An 18,017-nucleotide genomic window follows, 5' to 3' on the forward strand; every position below is an offset into this window, starting at 1 on the left:
TTCGTCTGCTCCGGAGACATGATCCTTCACCACTCGGCCAGCAGTTCTCATGACGATTTCGTTTTTTAGAACGTATTCATCAAGTAGCAGTGACGCAGCGTCAATCAACATAGAAATACGACCAAACGACCAAGACTTTTCACTTCGAGATAGTCAAGTGGTAAATGACTTTGACTGTGCATCAGCGAGCTCGGGTTCGATTCTTACTCATTCTTGCTTTTGAATTGTACATTGAGGTCCCCACGGGGATCGAACCGTGGTCGTCTGCACACCAGGCAAAGTTTTTACCGCTCGGCCACTTTGTCCGAGTCGCGGCGATTTATGTTTTAGTATTCCAAGTGCCAAATGCACATTGATCCTTGACGTAACATGGACGTCGACTCGTCCACCACAAGCCAGCCGCTGGCACGTTGGCTTTGGCAGGACTGCTTGTGTTTCCTTTCGCCATCAAAGTGAACATTTACCAAAGTCAAAATGTCAAGTTCACCTCCATCACTAAACCTGTCCTGCCCGATATCCACTTGAAACATTTGACTGACCATTCACTTTTTAAATATCAGCTTGCACGTTAGCATTGCTCAGTCTTACATACAAATAGCAGACGAGTATTTCAATTGTAAACTTTGTCATGACTTGATTTGAGCATATTTGTCATGGTGTGGTCTGCTTTCATTGTCAAGCCGCAGGGGGCTCGTCTTGGAATTGCTAAGTCACTTTATGACTGAAGTAAAGAGGCAGTGGAGTTTGTTACTTGTGCTTTATTACGAGAAACAAAGATGAATTCACAATATTACACGGGAACAAATGTGGGGACACTTGGGGGTGGGAGAGCTGCCGACTCGTCATCTGGTGGTCTCACAGCGGCCAGGCAGTTTGGAAGAGGACCCAGAGCACCACATGTTCTCTGCAGGGGGGTGACATATGGGGACATTACATTAGGTACAAACGCACAATCAAAAAATACAACATATCGAGAAAATATGATGCAGTTGTTTTACTTGACCATTTTGCAATAGAACTGTGTGATATGGGCATTTTATATACACCAATAATATCACTCCCGATATATTTATTTTGGTTTAAAACTGAATGAAGCAACTGGTAAATTTCTGTGATCTTTTATTTGATTTTCCTCACACAAAAGTACTAATTTTATATAGACCACACAATTCAATTCAATATTCTAATAAGTACCATGTAAGGTGCGATGGACGGCGCTCTCAATAGCCAAATGCGAGGCCGCCATATTGCTCCTCCCAATAAATGTTTATCGGCATACGATTCTATAAATTTACAGTATCCAAATTCGAGAAAATATTTGACCGAAATAGCATAATTTGTTTTTTTTTCTTTTTAATTTATTAAACAGAACTTAAGGCATTTTACACCTGCCTTCAATACATATATAAATTATATGCATCTCATACACTCGTATTAGAAAACAATCAGTGTGACCAAGAAAATAGGTCAAACAGTTGATAAATCGGCGAGCAATGATACATGGTGAACTTGTGCACGCTGTCTGTTGTAAGGAGGACTTCCCAAGAATGAAAAAAAAAGAAAGAAAAAGTTTTGACCAAATTTTGGCGTCGACAACTGAGCAGGTTATTTCAACGAAGCACATTCACCATTTTCATTTCCGTTACAAAAACTCAATGTACGATTAGTTTTGAAAGATTGTTTGGAAGTGTTTCCCTAAACCCAACAGATTGCTGGCCAGCAAGAAAAAATAAAGTTTGAAACGGTGGTAAAACAGCGAGCCGTTCTCATTGAAGCAAAGAAACGCATTGTGACGTGATGTGCTCGAACCTCAAACGCTCTTTTCCCTCAAATGTGCAAATCCTACAAGAAGCAAAACGTCATGTGAGAAAGGGCAACAAACGCCAAAAAGTTGCTCGTTGCTCGCCTACCGAGCTGACAGAAGACCACGCATATGGTCGCAGAAAAAACAAACAAACCTGCATCAAGCGAGCTGCAGTCGGACGTGACGTCAGCACACCATTCAAATTTTTCCGCTTGTTGCACACTAGCGCCGCCTGCTGGCTTGTCATCAGGACTGCAAAAGTGTCTCATCTTTATTTAAAAAAAACCCAAACATATCCCACAAGCACGCGGGTCGCCATCTATAGATCCTTCCTGTGTGACGTCCCGTTAAAGCGCCCCCTTGCGGTGAAGGGAGAGCGTCAATGCGAGTGTATTAGAAAACAATCAGTGTGACGAAGAAAACAGGTCAAACAGTTGACAAATCGGCGAGCAATGATACATGGTGAACTTGTGCACGCTGTCTGTTGTAAGGAGGACGTACCAAGAATGGAAAAAGATGTTTTGACCAAATTGTGATATCGACAACTGAGCAGGTTATTTCAACAAAGCCCATTCGCCACTTTCATTTCCGTGACAAAAACTCAATTCACTATTAGTTTTGAAAGATTGTTTGGAAGTGTTTCCCTAACGCCAACAGATTGCTGGCCAGCAGAAAAAATAAAATAAAGTTTGAACCGGTGGTAAAAGAGCGAGCCGTTCTCAAGGAAGCAAAGAAACGCATTGTGACGTGATGTGCTCAAACGTCAAACGCGCTTTTCCCTCAAATGTGCAAATCCTACAAGAAGCAAAACGTCATGTGAGAAAGGGCAACAAACGCCAAAAAGTTGCTCGTTGCTCGCCTACCGAGCTGACAGAAGACCACGCATATGGTCGCAGAAAAAACAAACAAACCTGCATCAAGCGAGCTGCAGTCGGACGTGACGTCAGCCCACCATTCAAATTTTTCCGCTTGTTGCACACTAGCGCCGCCCGCTGTCTGTTGTAAGGAGGACTTACCAAGAATGAAACAAAGTTTTGACCAAATTTTGGCATCGACAACTGAGCAGGTTATTTCAACAAATCACATTTACATTGGTGCCAAATGGCCTTTCCTTACCTCCAATCTCTTTCTCTCTCTCTCTCTCCGCCCCAACCACAAGTTTTAATCGACATAAACCCAGAGCAGCCCGATGCCTCGCAGCACATTCAAGTACAAAGTTACAACAAATATATATTTTCATATTAATTAAATAGCAGAATAGTAAGAGGGACCCACTTTTTTTGGACTTTCCATCAGCGTGCAGTGTCCGTCTCTTTCGTCCTTGTTTTGCTCCTGCACGAACGTCTTTGTTTTTTTTGTTTTGTTTTGTTTTACTTTGCCGTTCCCCCTTTCAGGCACGACTGCAACATCGTGGCTTCACTTGTTGATCTCGTTATTTTTAGGCATCTTGCAACTTCTTCAGCTCGTGCTGTGTGTGGTTTGTGCAAAACAAAACCAAACCAAAACAAAACAAAAAACGTTCAATGTCCACACTTGAGAGATAAATGTTTGTTCATTCCGTCTTTCAATCTATGCAACCGCAAAAGCGAAAACGTGCAACTTTGCAGCTCTCTCGACTTGGTGAAAGAATGAAAACATTTGACTGAAAGACGAAAGCATGAATGTTTTCTTCTTCTTTTAGCAACCGTGGCGTCTCAGTGCTGACGCCAGCACAGACAGCACCACCTGGTGGATGAAAAGATGCTGTGGAGACAGAATGTCTTAGATTTCATGGAAATAAAGTGCTGTACACACGCTTGGAATGGAGATTTTACACTGCTTGTAAACAAACTATACTTAAAATGCTTTATTTGCAAAAATTCATCGCGTCAAAACAACCAAAACTCAGCCAAGAACATCACGATTATCTTTGTGTTTGTCGTGTACCAACCTTCAGATTCTGTACTTGGACAATGCTTGACCAAAAAGTACAAACACAACAATAAAAAAAACTAGATAAAAAAATATTAATAAATGTGTAAATAAATACAAAAATAAATAATCAAATTCATTTTTTCATTCATTTACTTCACGCTTTTGGCGTCGACAGCCGAGCAGGTTATTTCACCAAAGCACATTCGCCACTTTCATTTTCGTTTCAAAAATTTATTTTTACTAGTTGTTTTGAAAGATAATTGGAAGTGTTTCCCTAACTCAATCGAATTACCCGAAGATGTACAAACAAACCAACAAACAAACAAATATGTACACATTATGAACCTCAACGTAATTTTTTTTTTTTTTTTTTTCTTCAGACAACCACGTACTTTGCCTTAATGTGAATTGAACGTTCTCGCTTACCGTACGTATAGGAAGCAGAAGCAAGCCTTCAATCAATCGCAGTCCTGTCGTTCGAGTGAGTATTTTAAACTGCCCTTTATATGTGTATGACTAATACACGACCTAGAAGGCTCTTGATAACATTTGAGCTTGTTTAATGTTACTCGCAAGGTCATTGGAAGCTCGCTTGCTAATATGTCAACAAAGCCGGGTGGCTAGGCAGTTAGCACGCCTACAAGTAGCACTCAGCTGTCAATCAAAAGTCAATCAAAGAAAACGCTTGACTTGAATCTTGTTTTCTTCTCCAAACAGAAGCTGACGGCCACAATGAAAATAGAGTAATGGCTTCACATGCTACAAATTGCTACATCTCGTCACCAACATCTTCTACAAAAGGTAACACATGCTTATTTTGCTCCTGTTTTGTTCTTGTGCCGCTGGTGGAGAGTCGCTCAAAACATTCTCACTCTTTGGGTCATTTGATATTCGTTTGAAAACAGATAATAGAAATAGAAAAACGAGTCATATAATTTCATTTTCGTTTTAAAATAGAAACACCAAATTTGAAATACAGCTCGTTTGGTTGTCTGGAACGAGAAAGGAAAGCCTAGTAACAGTTTAATTATCAATTTTTACTTCAACAACGTAAAAAGGAGACAGCACGAGGGACAAATCGAAAAAAAAACGACTTGTATTTTTGTTTTTGGATCTCGAAGTTGTCACCCCGAGCATTTCTCATACTGGCCAGGAGATGGCGACATTGACATCTTAAAAAAAAACAAAAAAAAAACAACAAGCCCAATATCGATTCTATGTGAGCGTCTCCAGACAAAATTAGACAAACTACACATGTAGACATAATTACCGGTACCCGTCTTTTAATGCGATAATAATAATAATAATTTAAAAAACGACATACATCAGACATCTCATATTTTTAAATGTCATTTTATTACAAATATTTTTAATGTCTTATATTTTTTAAAAATATTCTTAAATGTCTATTTTTAAAAATATGTTTAAATGTCTCATATTTTATAAAATTATTTTTAAATGTCTCATTTTATAAAAATAATTTTAAATGTCTTGTATTTTTTATATTTTTAAATATCTTGTATTTTTTAAATATATTTTTAAATGTCTTGTATTTTTTAAATATTTTTAAATGTCTTATATTTTTTTAAAATATTTTTAAATGTCTCTTGTAGTTCATTTTTTTTAAATGTATCTTAAATTTTTACAAATATTTTTAAATGTCTTATATATTTTAAAAGTATTTTTAAATCTCTTTCACTCACTAAAACAGTAATGAGACTTCTCCTTACCCGTTCCAGACAGCCAAACGAGAAAATCAAGCTGTATTTCAATCTATTTTAAAACGAAAATCAAATAACGACTCAACTTATTTTTAATATTTGTTTTTAAAGATATATCCACAGACCAAAACACACTGACTGTACACCTGCACAAGTTCCTCATAATATGAATACTGCTAATAATTTCTGAACATTTGTTTAAAAAAAATATGTATTTTTTTTAAGACGACCTGTCAAAGAATGAGAAAAACTGTTTAAAGATTGAAAATATATATATATTTATTGAAATAGTTCGACTAAGCCCAACATTGGAGTATGGAGTGTCGCCATATGAGAGGTGTCTCTCATTTTGGGTTATCAATTTGGATGTAGCTTTTATTTTGCTGCTGTATGGAGACTCCTCCTTTGGAATTAAAAAAAAAAAAAAAATCCATAAAACTATTTTCACATAAACCTTATTGAGAAAGGCAGTAATGGGACTAGTGGAACAAATTGCTAACTGTGTAGATTGAGAAAAAAATACTGTTGTGATTTTCATAGACTTAATGAAGGTTTTTGAAAGGTTTTTAAAAATCTTGTTTTTGCACTTTGTTTATTAAAATAAGTTTCGATTGAAATGTGCTAAAAAGCAGTTTTTTTTTTTTCTTCTTCAACCCCTAGGTACTGCCTAAACAATGTTACTTTCTTTTGGGGATATTTTTTTTAATTTTTTTATTTTTTCAAAAAATAGTTTTACAGTAATCATAATCCGTTTATTGTGCACGGTAAACTTTCAACTAATATTGAAATAATGAAATGTAAAGTTTTTTTTTTTCTATCCAATTAATTGCCCTGCAAAATAATCGACAGATTAATCAATTATTGCTGTTAGTTGCAGCCATAATTAAGATTTTTATATTTAGCATGTATTTTTTTTTCTATTGCAATATAAAATCTGAATATGTAAAGTTTACATTTTCTGAGCTTGAAATCTTGTTGAAGCGATTCCTTGTGGAAGGGAAGACTTTCATCTGACGCACAAAAAAACAAGAAAAAAACTGATCAGTTAGTGGACAAAAGTGAAACTCTTGAATCAAAAACATCCATCCATCCATTTTCTTGACCGCTTATTCCTCACAAGGGTCGCGGGGGCTGCTGGCGCCTATCTCAGCTGGCTCTGGGCAGTAGGCGGGGGACACCCTGGACTGGTTGCCAACCAATCGCAGGGCACACAGAGACGAACAACCATCCACACTCACACGCACACCTAGGGACAATTCGGAGCACCCAATTAACCTACCATGCATGTCTTTGGAATGTGGGAGGAGACCGGAGTACCCGGAGAAGACCCACGCAGGCACGGGGAGAACATGCAAACTCCACCCAGGAAGGTCCGAGCCTGGACTCGAACCGGAGACCTCAGAACTGGGAAGCAGATGTGCTAACCACTCGACTACCGTGCCGCCCGAATCAAAAACATTTTGAAGATAAATATAACAATTGATTCTGAGAAGAAAAAGCGAAGTGTACCATAATTATTCAAGAAATCATTTAAATTAATAGATAAATAAATACAAGTGATTTGAAGAATGTGATATTCAAGTTGGTATGTTTTTTTTTAATTTAAATACTCTTAAGACGCAAACTGTATTGTCAAGGTAAAACTGTTTTTAAAAACATTTTCATATTTTTGAGATGGAAAATATCTTTTCAAGATCATTTTTCATTTTTGAGAGTCATATTGCCCGAATCAAGTAATCTTTTTCCACGGGAAGGTGAAGGACTGATGGAGGAGCAGTTTGTTGCCTGTTTGATGTCTAATTTGAACTCATTTTGCCATATTGACGATATCCGATTCTGATCATTATGTGGCCATTGTGAAAAGTGTTGACAATGTGACTCACCGCTTTGTTTTTTTGTCTGGATGATTGACAGCCTCGGGGGACCTTTCAGCATCCGACAGACTGGACGGACGGACGGATGGACGGCAACCTGCATTTGGACACATGATGATTGTGAGTAAGTACGCAGTGTTGTGATTTTGTAATGGACAAAGGACAAGAAAAAAAAAAAAAAGGATAGACTTAACAAAGGAGCACCTTTATCAATCTTTTAAAATTTTTGTAATGGACAAAAATAAAATAAATAAATAATAATTAAAAAAAAAGGATAAACTTAACAAAGGAGCACCTTTATCAATCTTTTAAAATTTTTGTAATGGACAAAGGACAAAAAAAAAAAAGAATAGACTTAACAAAGGAGCACCTTTATCAATCTTTTCTAATTTTTGCAATGGACAAAAATAAAATAAATAAATTAAAAAAAGGATAAACTTAACAAAGGAGCACCTTTATCAATCTTTTCTAATTTTTGTAATGGACAAAAAAAAAAAAGAAAAAAAAAAGGATAGACTTAAAGGAGCACCTTTATCAATCTTTTCTAATTTTTGTAATGGACAAAAATAAAATAAATAAATAATAATAATAAAAAAAAGGATAAACTTAACAAAGGAGCACCTTTATCAATCTTTTCTAATTTTTGTAATGGACAAAAAAAAAAAAAAAAAAAAAGGAAACTTAACAAAGGAGCACCTTTATCAATCTTTTCTGATTTTTGTAATGGACAAAAAAAAAAAAAAAAAAAAAAAAAAGGAAACTTAACAAAGGAACACCTTTATCAATCTTTTCTGATTTTTGTAATGGACAAAAAAAAATAAAAAATAAAAAATAAAAAAAAGGAAACTTAACAAAGGAGCACCTTTATCAATCTTTTCTGATTTTTGTAATGGACAAAAAAAAAAAAAAAAAAAAGGAAACTTAACAAAGGAGCACCTTTATCAATCTTTTAAAATTTTTGTAATGGACAAAAATAAAATAAATAAATAAGAATTAAAAAAAAAGGATAAACTTAACAAAGGAGCACCTTTATCAATCTTTTCTAATTTTTGTAATGGACAAAGGACAAAAAAAAAAAAAGCACTTCACAAAGGAGCAAGTTTATCAATCTTTTCTGATTTTTGTAATGGACAAAAATAAAATAAATAAAAAAAAAAAAAGGAAACTTAACAAAGGAGCACCTTTATCAATCTTTTCTAATCTTTGTAATGGACAAAAATAAAATAAATAAATAATAATTTAAAAAAAAGGATAAACTTAACAAAGGAGCACCTTTATCAATCTTTTCTAATTTTTGTAATGGACAAAGGACAAAAAACAAAAAAAAAGCACTTCACAAAGGAGCAACTTTATCAATCTTTTCTGATTTTTGTAATGGACAAAAAAAAAGAAAAAAAAAAAAGGAAACTTAACAAAGGAGCACCTTTATCAATCTTTTCTAATTTTTGTAATGGACAAAGGACAAAGGACAAAACAAAACAAAAAAAAAGCACTTCACAAAGGAGCAACTTTATCAATCTTTTCTGATTTTTGTAATGGACAAAAAAGCACCTGTTAGCTCCGCCATTTTCTACCTTGTTTTTTTTTTTTTTTAAATACTCTTTAAGACGCAAACTGTATTGTCAAGGTAAAACTGTTTTTAAAAACATTTTCATATTTTTGAGATGGAAAATATCTTTTCAAGATCATTTTCCATTTTTGAGAGTCATATTGCCCGAATCAAGTAATCTTTTTCCACGGGAAGGTGAAGGACTGATGGAGGAGCCGTTTGTTGCCTGTTTGATGTCTAATTTGAACTCATTTTGCCATATTGACGATATCCGATTCTGATCATTATGTGGCCATTGTGAAAAGTGTTGACAATGTGACTCACCGCTTTGTTTTTTTGTCTGGATGATTGACAGCCTCGGGGGACCTTTCAGCAGCCGACAGACTGGACGGACGGACGGATGGACGGCAACCTGCATTTGGACACATGATGATTGTAAGTACGCAGTGTTGTGATTTTGTAATGGACAAAGGACAAGAAAAAAAAAAAAAAGGATAGACTTAACAAAGGAGCACCTTTATCAATCTTTTAAAATTTTTGTAATGGACAAAAATAAAATAAATAAATAATAATTAAAAAAAAAGGATAAACTTAACAAAGGAGCACCTTTATCAATCTTTTAAAATTTTTGTAATGGACAAAAATAAAATAAATAAAAAAAAAAAAAAAAGGATAGACTTAACAAAGGAGCACCTTTATCAATCTTTTCTAATTTTTGTAATGGACAAAAATAAAATAAATAAAAAAAAAAAAAAAAGGATAGACTTAACAAAGGAGCACCTTTATCAATCTTTTCTAATTTTTGTAATGGACAAAAATAAAATAAATAAAAAAAAATTAAAAAAGGAAACTTAACAAAGGAGCACCTTTATCAATCTTTTCTGATTTTTGTAATGGACAAAAATAAAATAAATTTAAAAAAAAAAAAGGAAACTTAACAAAGGAACACCTTTATCAATCTTTTCTAATTTTTGTAATGGACAAAGGACAAAACAAAACAAAAAAAAAGCACTTCACAAAGGAGCAACTTTATCAATCTTTTCTGATTTTTGTAATGGACAAAAAAAAAATAATAAAAGAAAAAAAGGATAGACTTAACAACAGAGCACCTTTATCAATCTTTCCTAATTTTTGTAATGGACAAAGGACAAAAAAAAAAAAAAAAAAAAAGCACTTAACAAAGGAGCACCTTTATCAATCTTTTCTGATTTTTGTAATGGACAAAAATAAAATAAATTTAAAAAAAAAAAGGAAACTTAAAGGAAGGCTCCTTTAATTTTACATGTATGGCTTGATCGGCAGTAAATAGTTAGTTTAGCTACGAAAAATGCATAAGAGCTGAAGAATACACCCTTATATTGATTTATTTAACTTTTCTTCAACATAGAAGTACTTCCGTGTTGGAACGCCCCCGAGTGGTGACGTCACTAGTGTGTATACTCTCTTGGCGAACAGTAGTTCACGCAGACATAACAACGAGGAGGACACAAACTGTCACTTGTGCCTTTGTGTATTGCGAAATTTTGCAAGGCGTCGGCAAGGAAAAACCCGCGAGACCCCCCTAAAAAAAAAAAAAAAACAAAAAAAAAAAAAAAAAAAAAAAAAAAAAAACCCTTGAGTAGACAATGGTTTGTTTGCTAAGTGCTGTCAACCTCCCGGCAAGGACAAGCAGGCGCGTGTGTGCAGCGAACATTTCAGGCATGAGGACTTCGAATATATGTTACAATTTGAGATGGGGTACGCCACACGCCTAATACTAAAGCCCAACGCAGTACCGAGTATCTTTAAAGAACCAGACGTGGGAAATAATCCAGCCGATGGAGGATCTCTGGCGGCTATTTCCGCAACTGCTAGCAACACGGAGCCTTCACTGTCACCAACAGCCGGCACAAATCGAGTCCCTACCTACGGCCACTGAAAGATCTCGGAGAAGCGAAGCAAATTTAAAGCGAAAGGTAGGCATGTTTCGTTATTATACTGCACGGACTGTTTTATTTCATAATTCATTTGAGTGTGAACATCGTCAAGTACGGGGACGAGGACGTTATGTTTTATTAGCTCGTAAGTTGTTTATACTTCACAAATTGACCATGTTCATAATCTTATTTTACCAAAAAATTTATAGAATGTGGATTAGTGTCATTATCATGTGTCGTGTGCGACGTACTACATTTGTGTTCTGTCCCGCTGTTCTTCCTGTGGTAACCAGCCTAGGTAACGGCGTCTCGCATTTCCTTACTTCATTCTGTCTATAAATAAACACGGTTAATACACAACCTTCTTGCAACCTTTCGTTTACATCATCGGGACGCTACGCAAAAAAAGAAAAGAAAAAAAACAGCTAGGGGAGGTTGGGCGCTGTAACGATGATACATTTAATTTTACTATTTTTTCTTTTTCCTGAAATAGTTCGTCAGTTCCACACGTTTTGCATTGCTCGTGCTGCGTGTCACGTTACCTGTTGGATATTGGCAGTTGAGATTGTCCGCAAGGAACCGATCCTCGAGTTCTTTCATTTCCAGCCAGCACACATTCATTAGCGGATTGTCCATTCCTGTGCAGCTCCCGCACCACCCCCCCGCCTGATTCACTCGTTCGTTAAAGTTTATTTTGTGCCCGAAAAGACCATCTGGCGCCACAACTTTCACATCCAAGGCAGACTTTCCTTCGGTAGGGTTATTTTGTCGTGTTGGATCGAAGCGATAAGGTTTAATCCTTCCGGGTTTGACGCTAGATGCACGGCTGCGTTGCATAGTGCTTCCATAGTGTAGCGTTTACACACTAGTGACGTAAACATCCGGGTTATTTAGTCACGTGTAACAAACATGCCGGCGTTCGATTCATTTTAACATCGGTTTAAAAGTTATTAAATGTACATAAAAAAATAATCACGTCACCAAATTAATTATTGAAAAAGTAGCAACTTTTTGCTGCTAAAAATGGATCAATAAGTAAAGTGTTCCTTTAACAAAGGAACACCTTTATCAATCTTTTCTAATTTTTGTAATGGACAAAGGACAAAACAAAACAAAAAAAAAGCACTTCACAAAGGAGCAACTTTATCAATCTTTTCTGATTTTTGTAATGGACAAAAAAAAAAAAAAAAAAAAAAAAGGAAACTTAACAAAGGAGCACCTTTATCAATCTTTTCTAATTTTTGTAATGGACAAAAATAAAATAATAAAAGAAAAAAAGGATAGACTTAACAACAGAGCACCTTTATCAATCTTTCCTAATTTTTGTAATGGACAAAGGACAAAAAAAAAAAAAAAAAAAAAGCACTTAACAAAGGAGCACCTTTATCAATCTTTTCTAATTTTTGTAATGGACAAAAATAAAATAAATAAATAATAAAAAAAAAAAGAATAGACTTAACAAAGGAGCACCTTTATCAATCTTTTCTGATTTTTGTAATGGACAAAAAAAAAATAAAAAATAAAAAATAAATAAAAGGAAACTTAACAAAGGAGCACCTTTATCAATCTTTTCTAATTTTTGTAATGGACAAAAATAAAATAAATAAATAATAAAAAAAAAAGAATAGACTTAACAAAGGAGCACCTTTATCAATCTTTTCTGATTTTTGTAATGGACAAAAAAAAAAAAAAAAAAAATAAATAAATAAATAAATAAAAGGAAACTTAACAACAGAGCACCTTTATCAATCTTTCCTAATTTTTGTAATGGACAAAGGACAAAAAAAAAAAAAAAAAAAAAAAGCACTTAACAAAGTAGCACCTTTATCAATCTTTTAAAAAAAATTTAATGGACAAAAATAAAAAAAAAGAATAGACTTAACAAAGGAGCACCTTTATCAATCTTTTCTAATTTTTGTAATGGACAAAAAAAAAAAAAGGAAAAAAAAAGGATAGACTTAAAGGAGCACCTTTATCAATCTTTTCTAATTTTTGTAATGGACAAAAAAAAATAAAAAAATAAAAAAAAAATAAAAGGAAACTTAACAAAGGAACACCTTTATCAATCTTTTCTAATTTTTGTAATGGACAAAAATAAAATAAATAAATAATAATTAAAAAAAAGGATAAACTTAACAAAGGAGCACCTTTATCAATCTTTTCTAATTTTTGTAATGGACAAAAATAAAATAAATAAATAATAATTAAAAAAAAAAGGATAAACTTCACAAAGGAGCACCTTTATCAATCTTTTCTGATTTTTGTAATGGACAAAAAAAAATAAAAAAATAAAAAAAAAATAAAAGGAAACTTAACAAAGGAACACCTTTATCAATCTTTTCTAATTTTTGTAATGGACAAATATAAAATAAATTAAAAAAAGAAAAAAAAGAAAAGGAAACTTAACAAAGGAGCACTTTTATCAATCTTTTCTAATTTTTGTAATGGACAAAAATAAAATAAATAAATAAATTTAAAAAAAAAAAGGATAAACTTAACAAAGGAACACCTTTATCAATCTTTTCTAATTTTTGTAATGGACAAAGGACAAAAAAAAAAAAAAAAAAAAAAGCACTTAACAAAGTAGCACCTTTATCAATCTTTTAAAAAAAATTTAATGGACAAAAATAAAAAAAAGAATAGACTTAACAAAGGAGCACCTTTATCAATCTTTTCTAATTTTTGTAATGGACAAAAATAAAATAAATAAATAATTTAAAAAAAAAAGGATAAACTTAACAAAGGAGCACCTTTATCAATCTTTTCTAATTTTTGTAATGGACAAAAAAAAAAAAAAAAAAAAAAAAAAAAGGATAGACTTAACAAAGGAGCACCTTTATCAATCTTTTCAATTTTTTTGTAATGGACAAAGGAAAAAAAACATACAAAAAAACATGTTGACACACCTGCGATGCCTCGTTAGCCCCTACGAAGAGTTTTTGCCTTGACAATAAACTCTTCTGTCAGTCTGCCAAAGGCTTCTCCATGACTTTTTGAGCACCTGTTAGCTCCGCCATTTTCTACCTTGTTTATTTATTTTTTTTAAATGAACTTGTGATTTGAAAACCTGTCCAGAGGTGTGTGAGGATGTTGCAAAGTACACGGCACTTACGTTTGATTGCCAGTGCGAGATGTCGGTTGGTGTGCTCACGTGGTGTCCGTGTGGCATTGGAAGGAAGTGACGTCACATGTGAGCTCCTTCAGCTGAGTCGGTCCCACACAAAAGCGCCTCAAAGGCTTTCAAATTGTCATGTCAAGCTTTTGTGTTCAATAAATGCTTCAACTTGAACGGGCGTCTTTGTGTTTTATCAGTCAAATGTGCCCTCGGCGCATTGGAAGCCTTTGCTGTGTAGTGGCAAACAAACGATTCTGAGTCTGACAGCAGTTTACCACTCTGTCGTCTCATATTCCTCCTCCTGTTGCTCTCCAAATTGTCAAATTTGAGCCACTTTGGCTGAGGTGAACACAAAAAGTCTCGTGTTCATTGGAGTAACTGATGTGAAACTCTTACCTCAACACTTCAAAATGGCTTCCAGAAGCTCTCTGCTGCTTTGACTACCTCTAACTCCGCCCAGTTTTGGCTCCACCAATCACGAAGCAGCTCAAATTTGCATAACCACGCCCACCCCAAACCGACCAATCACTGTGTTCGATTTTGCAAAAACGGGCTTACTTTTGCAATTCTGACCAATCACGTCGCTTTAAAATTTTATAACCACACCCACTTACACCAACCAATCACAGCGCTTCTAGTTTGCATAGCCACACCCACTTATTAACCAATCATAGCCTTTTATCCTCATTGCTCCGCCCACTTACAGAACTATTAGCCAATCACAAACCAGTATTCCGGCCTCATCCTGCCCAATTTGAGGGGAAAAAAAAAATTCCAGGAAAAAAAAAAAATCCCCCCCAAAAAAAAAATCCAAAAAAAAAAAAAAAGAAATCCAAAAAAGAATTTAAAAGTTTTTTTTTTTTTTTTAAGTTTATATTTTTTTTTTTATGTTATGTTTTTTTTTTTTAAGTTTAGATTTTTTTTTTATGTTTGTGATGTTTTGGGAAACAAATCAAGAATTAAAGTGTTCTTTTGTAATCAAGCTTTATTTTTTCTTTTGCAGAGTCAATCACAAAGCAAACAAAAGTTCCATGTTGGATGATCTTGTGGTCAACAGGTCAGCCAGGAAGAAGCGCATGGACCTAAAAAAAAAAAAATAAGTCTGCTCCTCACTGCATGTGGTCAAGTGGCTGGCCAGGAAGAAGAACGTGGACCTAAGACGTCAAAATAAAAAAAAAAAGTGAATCACAAAGTTAAGTCAACTTCTAGTGCAGAGAAAAAAAAGTTTAGCATGAAAAACCTACCAAGACGAGTTTTCTGTAACTTGTTTCCACACCACTGCATTTTCAGGAAGCTCATCACCTTCCTTGCTGCCTAAAGAGGAAACAAAAAAAGCCGAGTTGATCAAGGTTGGCCTGATTGTGCAATCAAGAGTGTCAACATCTGCCATGTACCTTGTGGATGCAAAATCAGCAAGAAAAGCAAAAGTTGTTGGCTCGTCGTTGAACTTTGGCCATCAGCAGGTACCCCGTCGTCCTCCACACTGGACACATCAAATTCAAATGAGACAATTGAAAGCTGAAATCAAATTTTTTCTCTTACCAGCTGAGGACACCAACTCCAATCAGTCTGATTTCTTTCATCTTGGAACATCCAGCAGCTTCATCTGCAACACAACATGCAAGGTGGACACCAGGGCAAACAGACAATCACTTTTTTAGCGCAGTTTTTTTTTTTAATAATTAACCTCTTGTTGAAGCAGCACGCCGAACATGCTGGCACACCTGTGAAGAGGACGGACAAACCTGCACAACACAAGCGAGGGACCAGGCAACATGCTCATTTATTTTCTTTATTTAAAACTAAAACGTTGAAAATGGAGGCAGCTTGGAGCACCACCTGCAAGGAGTCGTCTTGATTGCAGAAACTCGGACGGGCCCCACTTGGACTGGAAGGTGCGCTGCATGCAGAGTCAAAGAATGCAGGTGAGTGCACTTTGAAATGTTTAATTGGCAAATTTGTTTGGAGTTTACGTTGACACTCATGTTGGACACAAGTTGATCATGTCTGATGGACTGCACCATCTAGAATTTTAAGGAAAAAAATGTGTTAAGTTAAATCTTTGCAACAGGTCCAAACCTTGATGAAGATGACTTTGACCTGCACAGGAGGAGCCATGTTGCGTCAATCAGGCTCTTCACCACCACCTGGTGGACAACAGCAGGAAGAACATGCAAGAGGGTAAAGTACCTTGTTAACCAGGCTTCCCCAATCCTGGTCCTTTTGGGCCTGAGTCCTGTACGATTTACATTTTTCTGTACATCACACCTGACTCTTAAAGATCAGAATCAGCTGTTGTGCAGAAAAAAAGTAAAACCTGCAAGACTCTGGCCCTGAAGGACCAGAATTGGAAGAGGGTCCTGACTGCAGTTTCTCATTGCCGTTTTGGTGAAACATTGAAAGGAAAAAGAAAATGTTCACTTGTTGCAAGTCTTGTTCCACAGCTCTTTGAAGCGCCGTCCATCTCATCCAGATCTCCTGTGCCGAGCTCGTTACGCCTGAAGTGATACAAGAGGTTCAATCACATGCTGAAATAAACGTGTCAAACATTTGGGCTCTTGTGAACGTGTGTGTTTCACCAGTGAAGGGCAGCACTGGACGCCTCTTCCACGACGACGTGCAGCTGCTGGCCTGAAAGATACGACAACGTTTGTGTAAGCATTTTAACTTTTACAACAGTCGGCCTTACAAGCTAGTTTAGCTTAGTTGAAAGTCTCATGAAGCCACGCCTCAAACGACAGCAAGTCGGCCATTTTAGAGCCTGTGGACAGAAATAAGAAACACAACCTAAAACTTTTATTTTGTCTGTTTTAATAATAGATATATTTAATAAAAACTTACATTCTGCCATTTTTTGCAGTCAATCTGGCCGTTGTGTTTTAGATGCGAGCCTGTGGACAGAAAGGAGACATTTAGAAACACTTGATACAAACTGGTTTGTTTGTGAGTCCACGTTGAAACGCACAGCAAGTCGGCCATTTTAGGCTCAATTTGAAGATTTCCACCTGTAGACAAACAATTAGACAATTAACACGCATGTATTTAAATCTGCTTGATTCAGTCCGTGTAATTGTTAAATTTTGGTCTACTTACCTTCCGGAAAACGTCGCTTGCTTTTCGTCGCGATTCTGGGAAAAAAAATGTGACAATAAAGGCGTTTTGGTGCAGTTTAACCTCATGGAACCATTTTTTTAGTAGCAACGCTGGCACAAACGTGTTTGCAAGATGCAAGCACGCCAAAAGTGCTACATTGCGTTAAAAGTTAACAAGAGTAGCGAATTTAGTTATTAAAAGCGCGAACACTAACCTGGTCAAAGTGTTGTAAGATCTTGTGGAAATTCGTGCGGAGCAGCAGGAAGACGAGGACGACGCGATGCTGTCTGAGGTGAGAAAGAATGAACGTCGCGTTTCTTCCGCCTTAAATAGGTTTCCGGTGATGACGTCACTATATATATATAAAAAAAAAATAAAATAAAAGTTCGCTATTTAACATAGAAACAAACACAAATCGCAGTTTCCTGCATTGATAAGCAAGAGAGAAACATTCAAAGCGCTTCATAGAAAGTCGCGTCCACCGCGTCCGGGGCTTGAACCCGGTTCGTCTGCTCCGGAGACATGATCCTTCACCACTCGGCCAGCAGTTCTCATGATGATTTCGTTTTTTAGAACGTATTCATCAAGTAGCAGTGACGCAGCGTCAATCAACATAGAAATACGACCAAACGACCAAGACTTTTCACTTCGAGATAGTCAAGTGGTAAATGACTTTGACTGTGCATCAGCGAGCTCGGGTTCGATTCTTACTCATTCTTGCTTTTGAATTGTACATTGAGGTCCCCACGGGGATCGAACCGTGGTCGTCTGCACACCAGGCAAAGTTTTTACCGCTCGCCTACTTTGTCCGAGTCGCGGCGATTTATGTTTTAGTATTCCAAGTGCCAAATGCACATTGATCCTTTACGTAACATGGACGTCGACTTGTCCACCACAAGCCAGCCGCTGGCACGTTGGCTTTGGCAGGACTGCTTGTGTTTCCTTTCGCCATCAAAGTGAACATTTACCAAAGTCAAAATGTCAAGTTCACCTCCATCACTAAACCTGTCCTGCCCGATATCCACTTGAAA

The 18,017-nt window shown here is 35.8% G+C and overlaps 2 protein-coding genes and 2 long non-coding RNA genes across 13 annotated transcripts in view; 1 reads left to right on the forward strand and 3 right to left on the reverse strand.

Annotated features, from left to right (window-relative positions):
- LOC144006930 (uncharacterized) overlaps window positions 1-5,001 on the reverse strand; it is a 7,627-nt gene extending 2,626 nt beyond the window's left edge. Inside the window, exons 1-3 of the mRNA XM_077506056.1 lie at window positions 3,872-5,001; window positions 3,735-3,759; window positions 3,080-3,272 (exon numbers count right to left, since the gene is read on the reverse strand). The gene's annotated coding sequence lies outside the window, so the exon portion shown is untranslated. The remainder of the gene's footprint in view (window positions 1-3,079; window positions 3,273-3,734; window positions 3,760-3,871) is intronic.
- On the reverse strand, window positions 743-14,298 carry LOC144006933 (uncharacterized). The gene is made up of 4 exons (XR_013279974.1): window positions 13,891-14,298; window positions 9,187-9,274; window positions 7,323-7,410; window positions 743-904 (listed from the first exon to the last, which is right to left on the reverse strand). It is a non-coding gene; the product is annotated as an uncharacterized LOC144006933 (long non-coding RNA).
- Window positions 3,912-17,056, forward strand: LOC144006936 (uncharacterized). 9 transcript variants are annotated; one of them, XR_013279984.1, is made up of 8 exons: window positions 3,912-4,199; window positions 4,436-4,519; window positions 7,354-7,433; window positions 9,218-9,297; window positions 14,897-15,356; window positions 15,439-15,518; window positions 15,596-15,818; window positions 15,965-17,056. It is a non-coding gene; the product is annotated as an uncharacterized LOC144006936 (long non-coding RNA). The 9 variants fall into 9 exon arrangements; XR_013279987.1 differs by lacking the exon at window positions 7,354-7,433 and having other exon boundaries at window positions 3,914-4,199; window positions 15,965-16,074; window positions 16,325-16,732; XR_013279989.1 differs by lacking the exon at window positions 7,354-7,433 and having other exon boundaries at window positions 3,914-4,199; window positions 15,965-16,074; window positions 16,338-16,732.
- Window positions 14,861-17,330, reverse strand: LOC144006927 (uncharacterized). Of its 2 annotated transcripts, XM_077506053.1 has the most exons (11): window positions 17,201-17,330; window positions 16,735-17,021; window positions 16,583-16,654; window positions 16,473-16,524; window positions 15,994-16,391; window positions 15,867-15,917; window positions 15,733-15,793; window positions 15,436-15,499; window positions 15,288-15,376; window positions 15,138-15,207; window positions 14,861-15,047 (listed from the first exon to the last, which is right to left on the reverse strand). In XM_077506053.1, the coding sequence occupies exons 5-11, from the start codon at window positions 16,009-16,011 to the stop codon at window positions 14,903-14,905; spliced, it is 498 nt and encodes a 165-aa protein (XP_077362179.1). In that variant the 5' UTR covers window positions 16,012-16,391; window positions 16,473-16,524; window positions 16,583-16,654; window positions 16,735-17,021; window positions 17,201-17,330; the 3' UTR covers window positions 14,861-14,902. The 2 variants fall into 2 exon arrangements, with proteins under 2 accessions (XP_077362179.1, XP_077362177.1); XM_077506051.1 differs by having other exon boundaries at window positions 16,473-16,654; window positions 16,735-16,784.
- Window positions 17,331-18,017: the final 687 nt, after the last annotated feature.

The sequence above is a fragment of the Festucalex cinctus genome, chromosome 19 (genome assembly GCF_051991245.1).
Source record: "Festucalex cinctus isolate MCC-2025b chromosome 19, RoL_Fcin_1.0, whole genome shotgun sequence".
Taxonomy (NCBI): domain Eukaryota; kingdom Metazoa; phylum Chordata; class Actinopteri; order Syngnathiformes; family Syngnathidae; genus Festucalex; species Festucalex cinctus.

Bases quoted from the DNA above. Each gene is read 5' to 3' on its own strand.
- LOC144006927 (XM_077506051.1), bottom strand. The intron at 15,794-15,866 runs GTAAACTCCAAA...CTCTGCATGCAG, and splicing joins TGTCCAACATGAGTGTCAAC to CGCACCTTCCAGTCCAAGTG. The intron at 15,377-15,435 runs GTAAGAGAAAAA...TGATGTGTCCAG, and splicing joins GGAGTTGGTGTCCTCAGCTG to TGTGGAGGACGACGGGGTAC.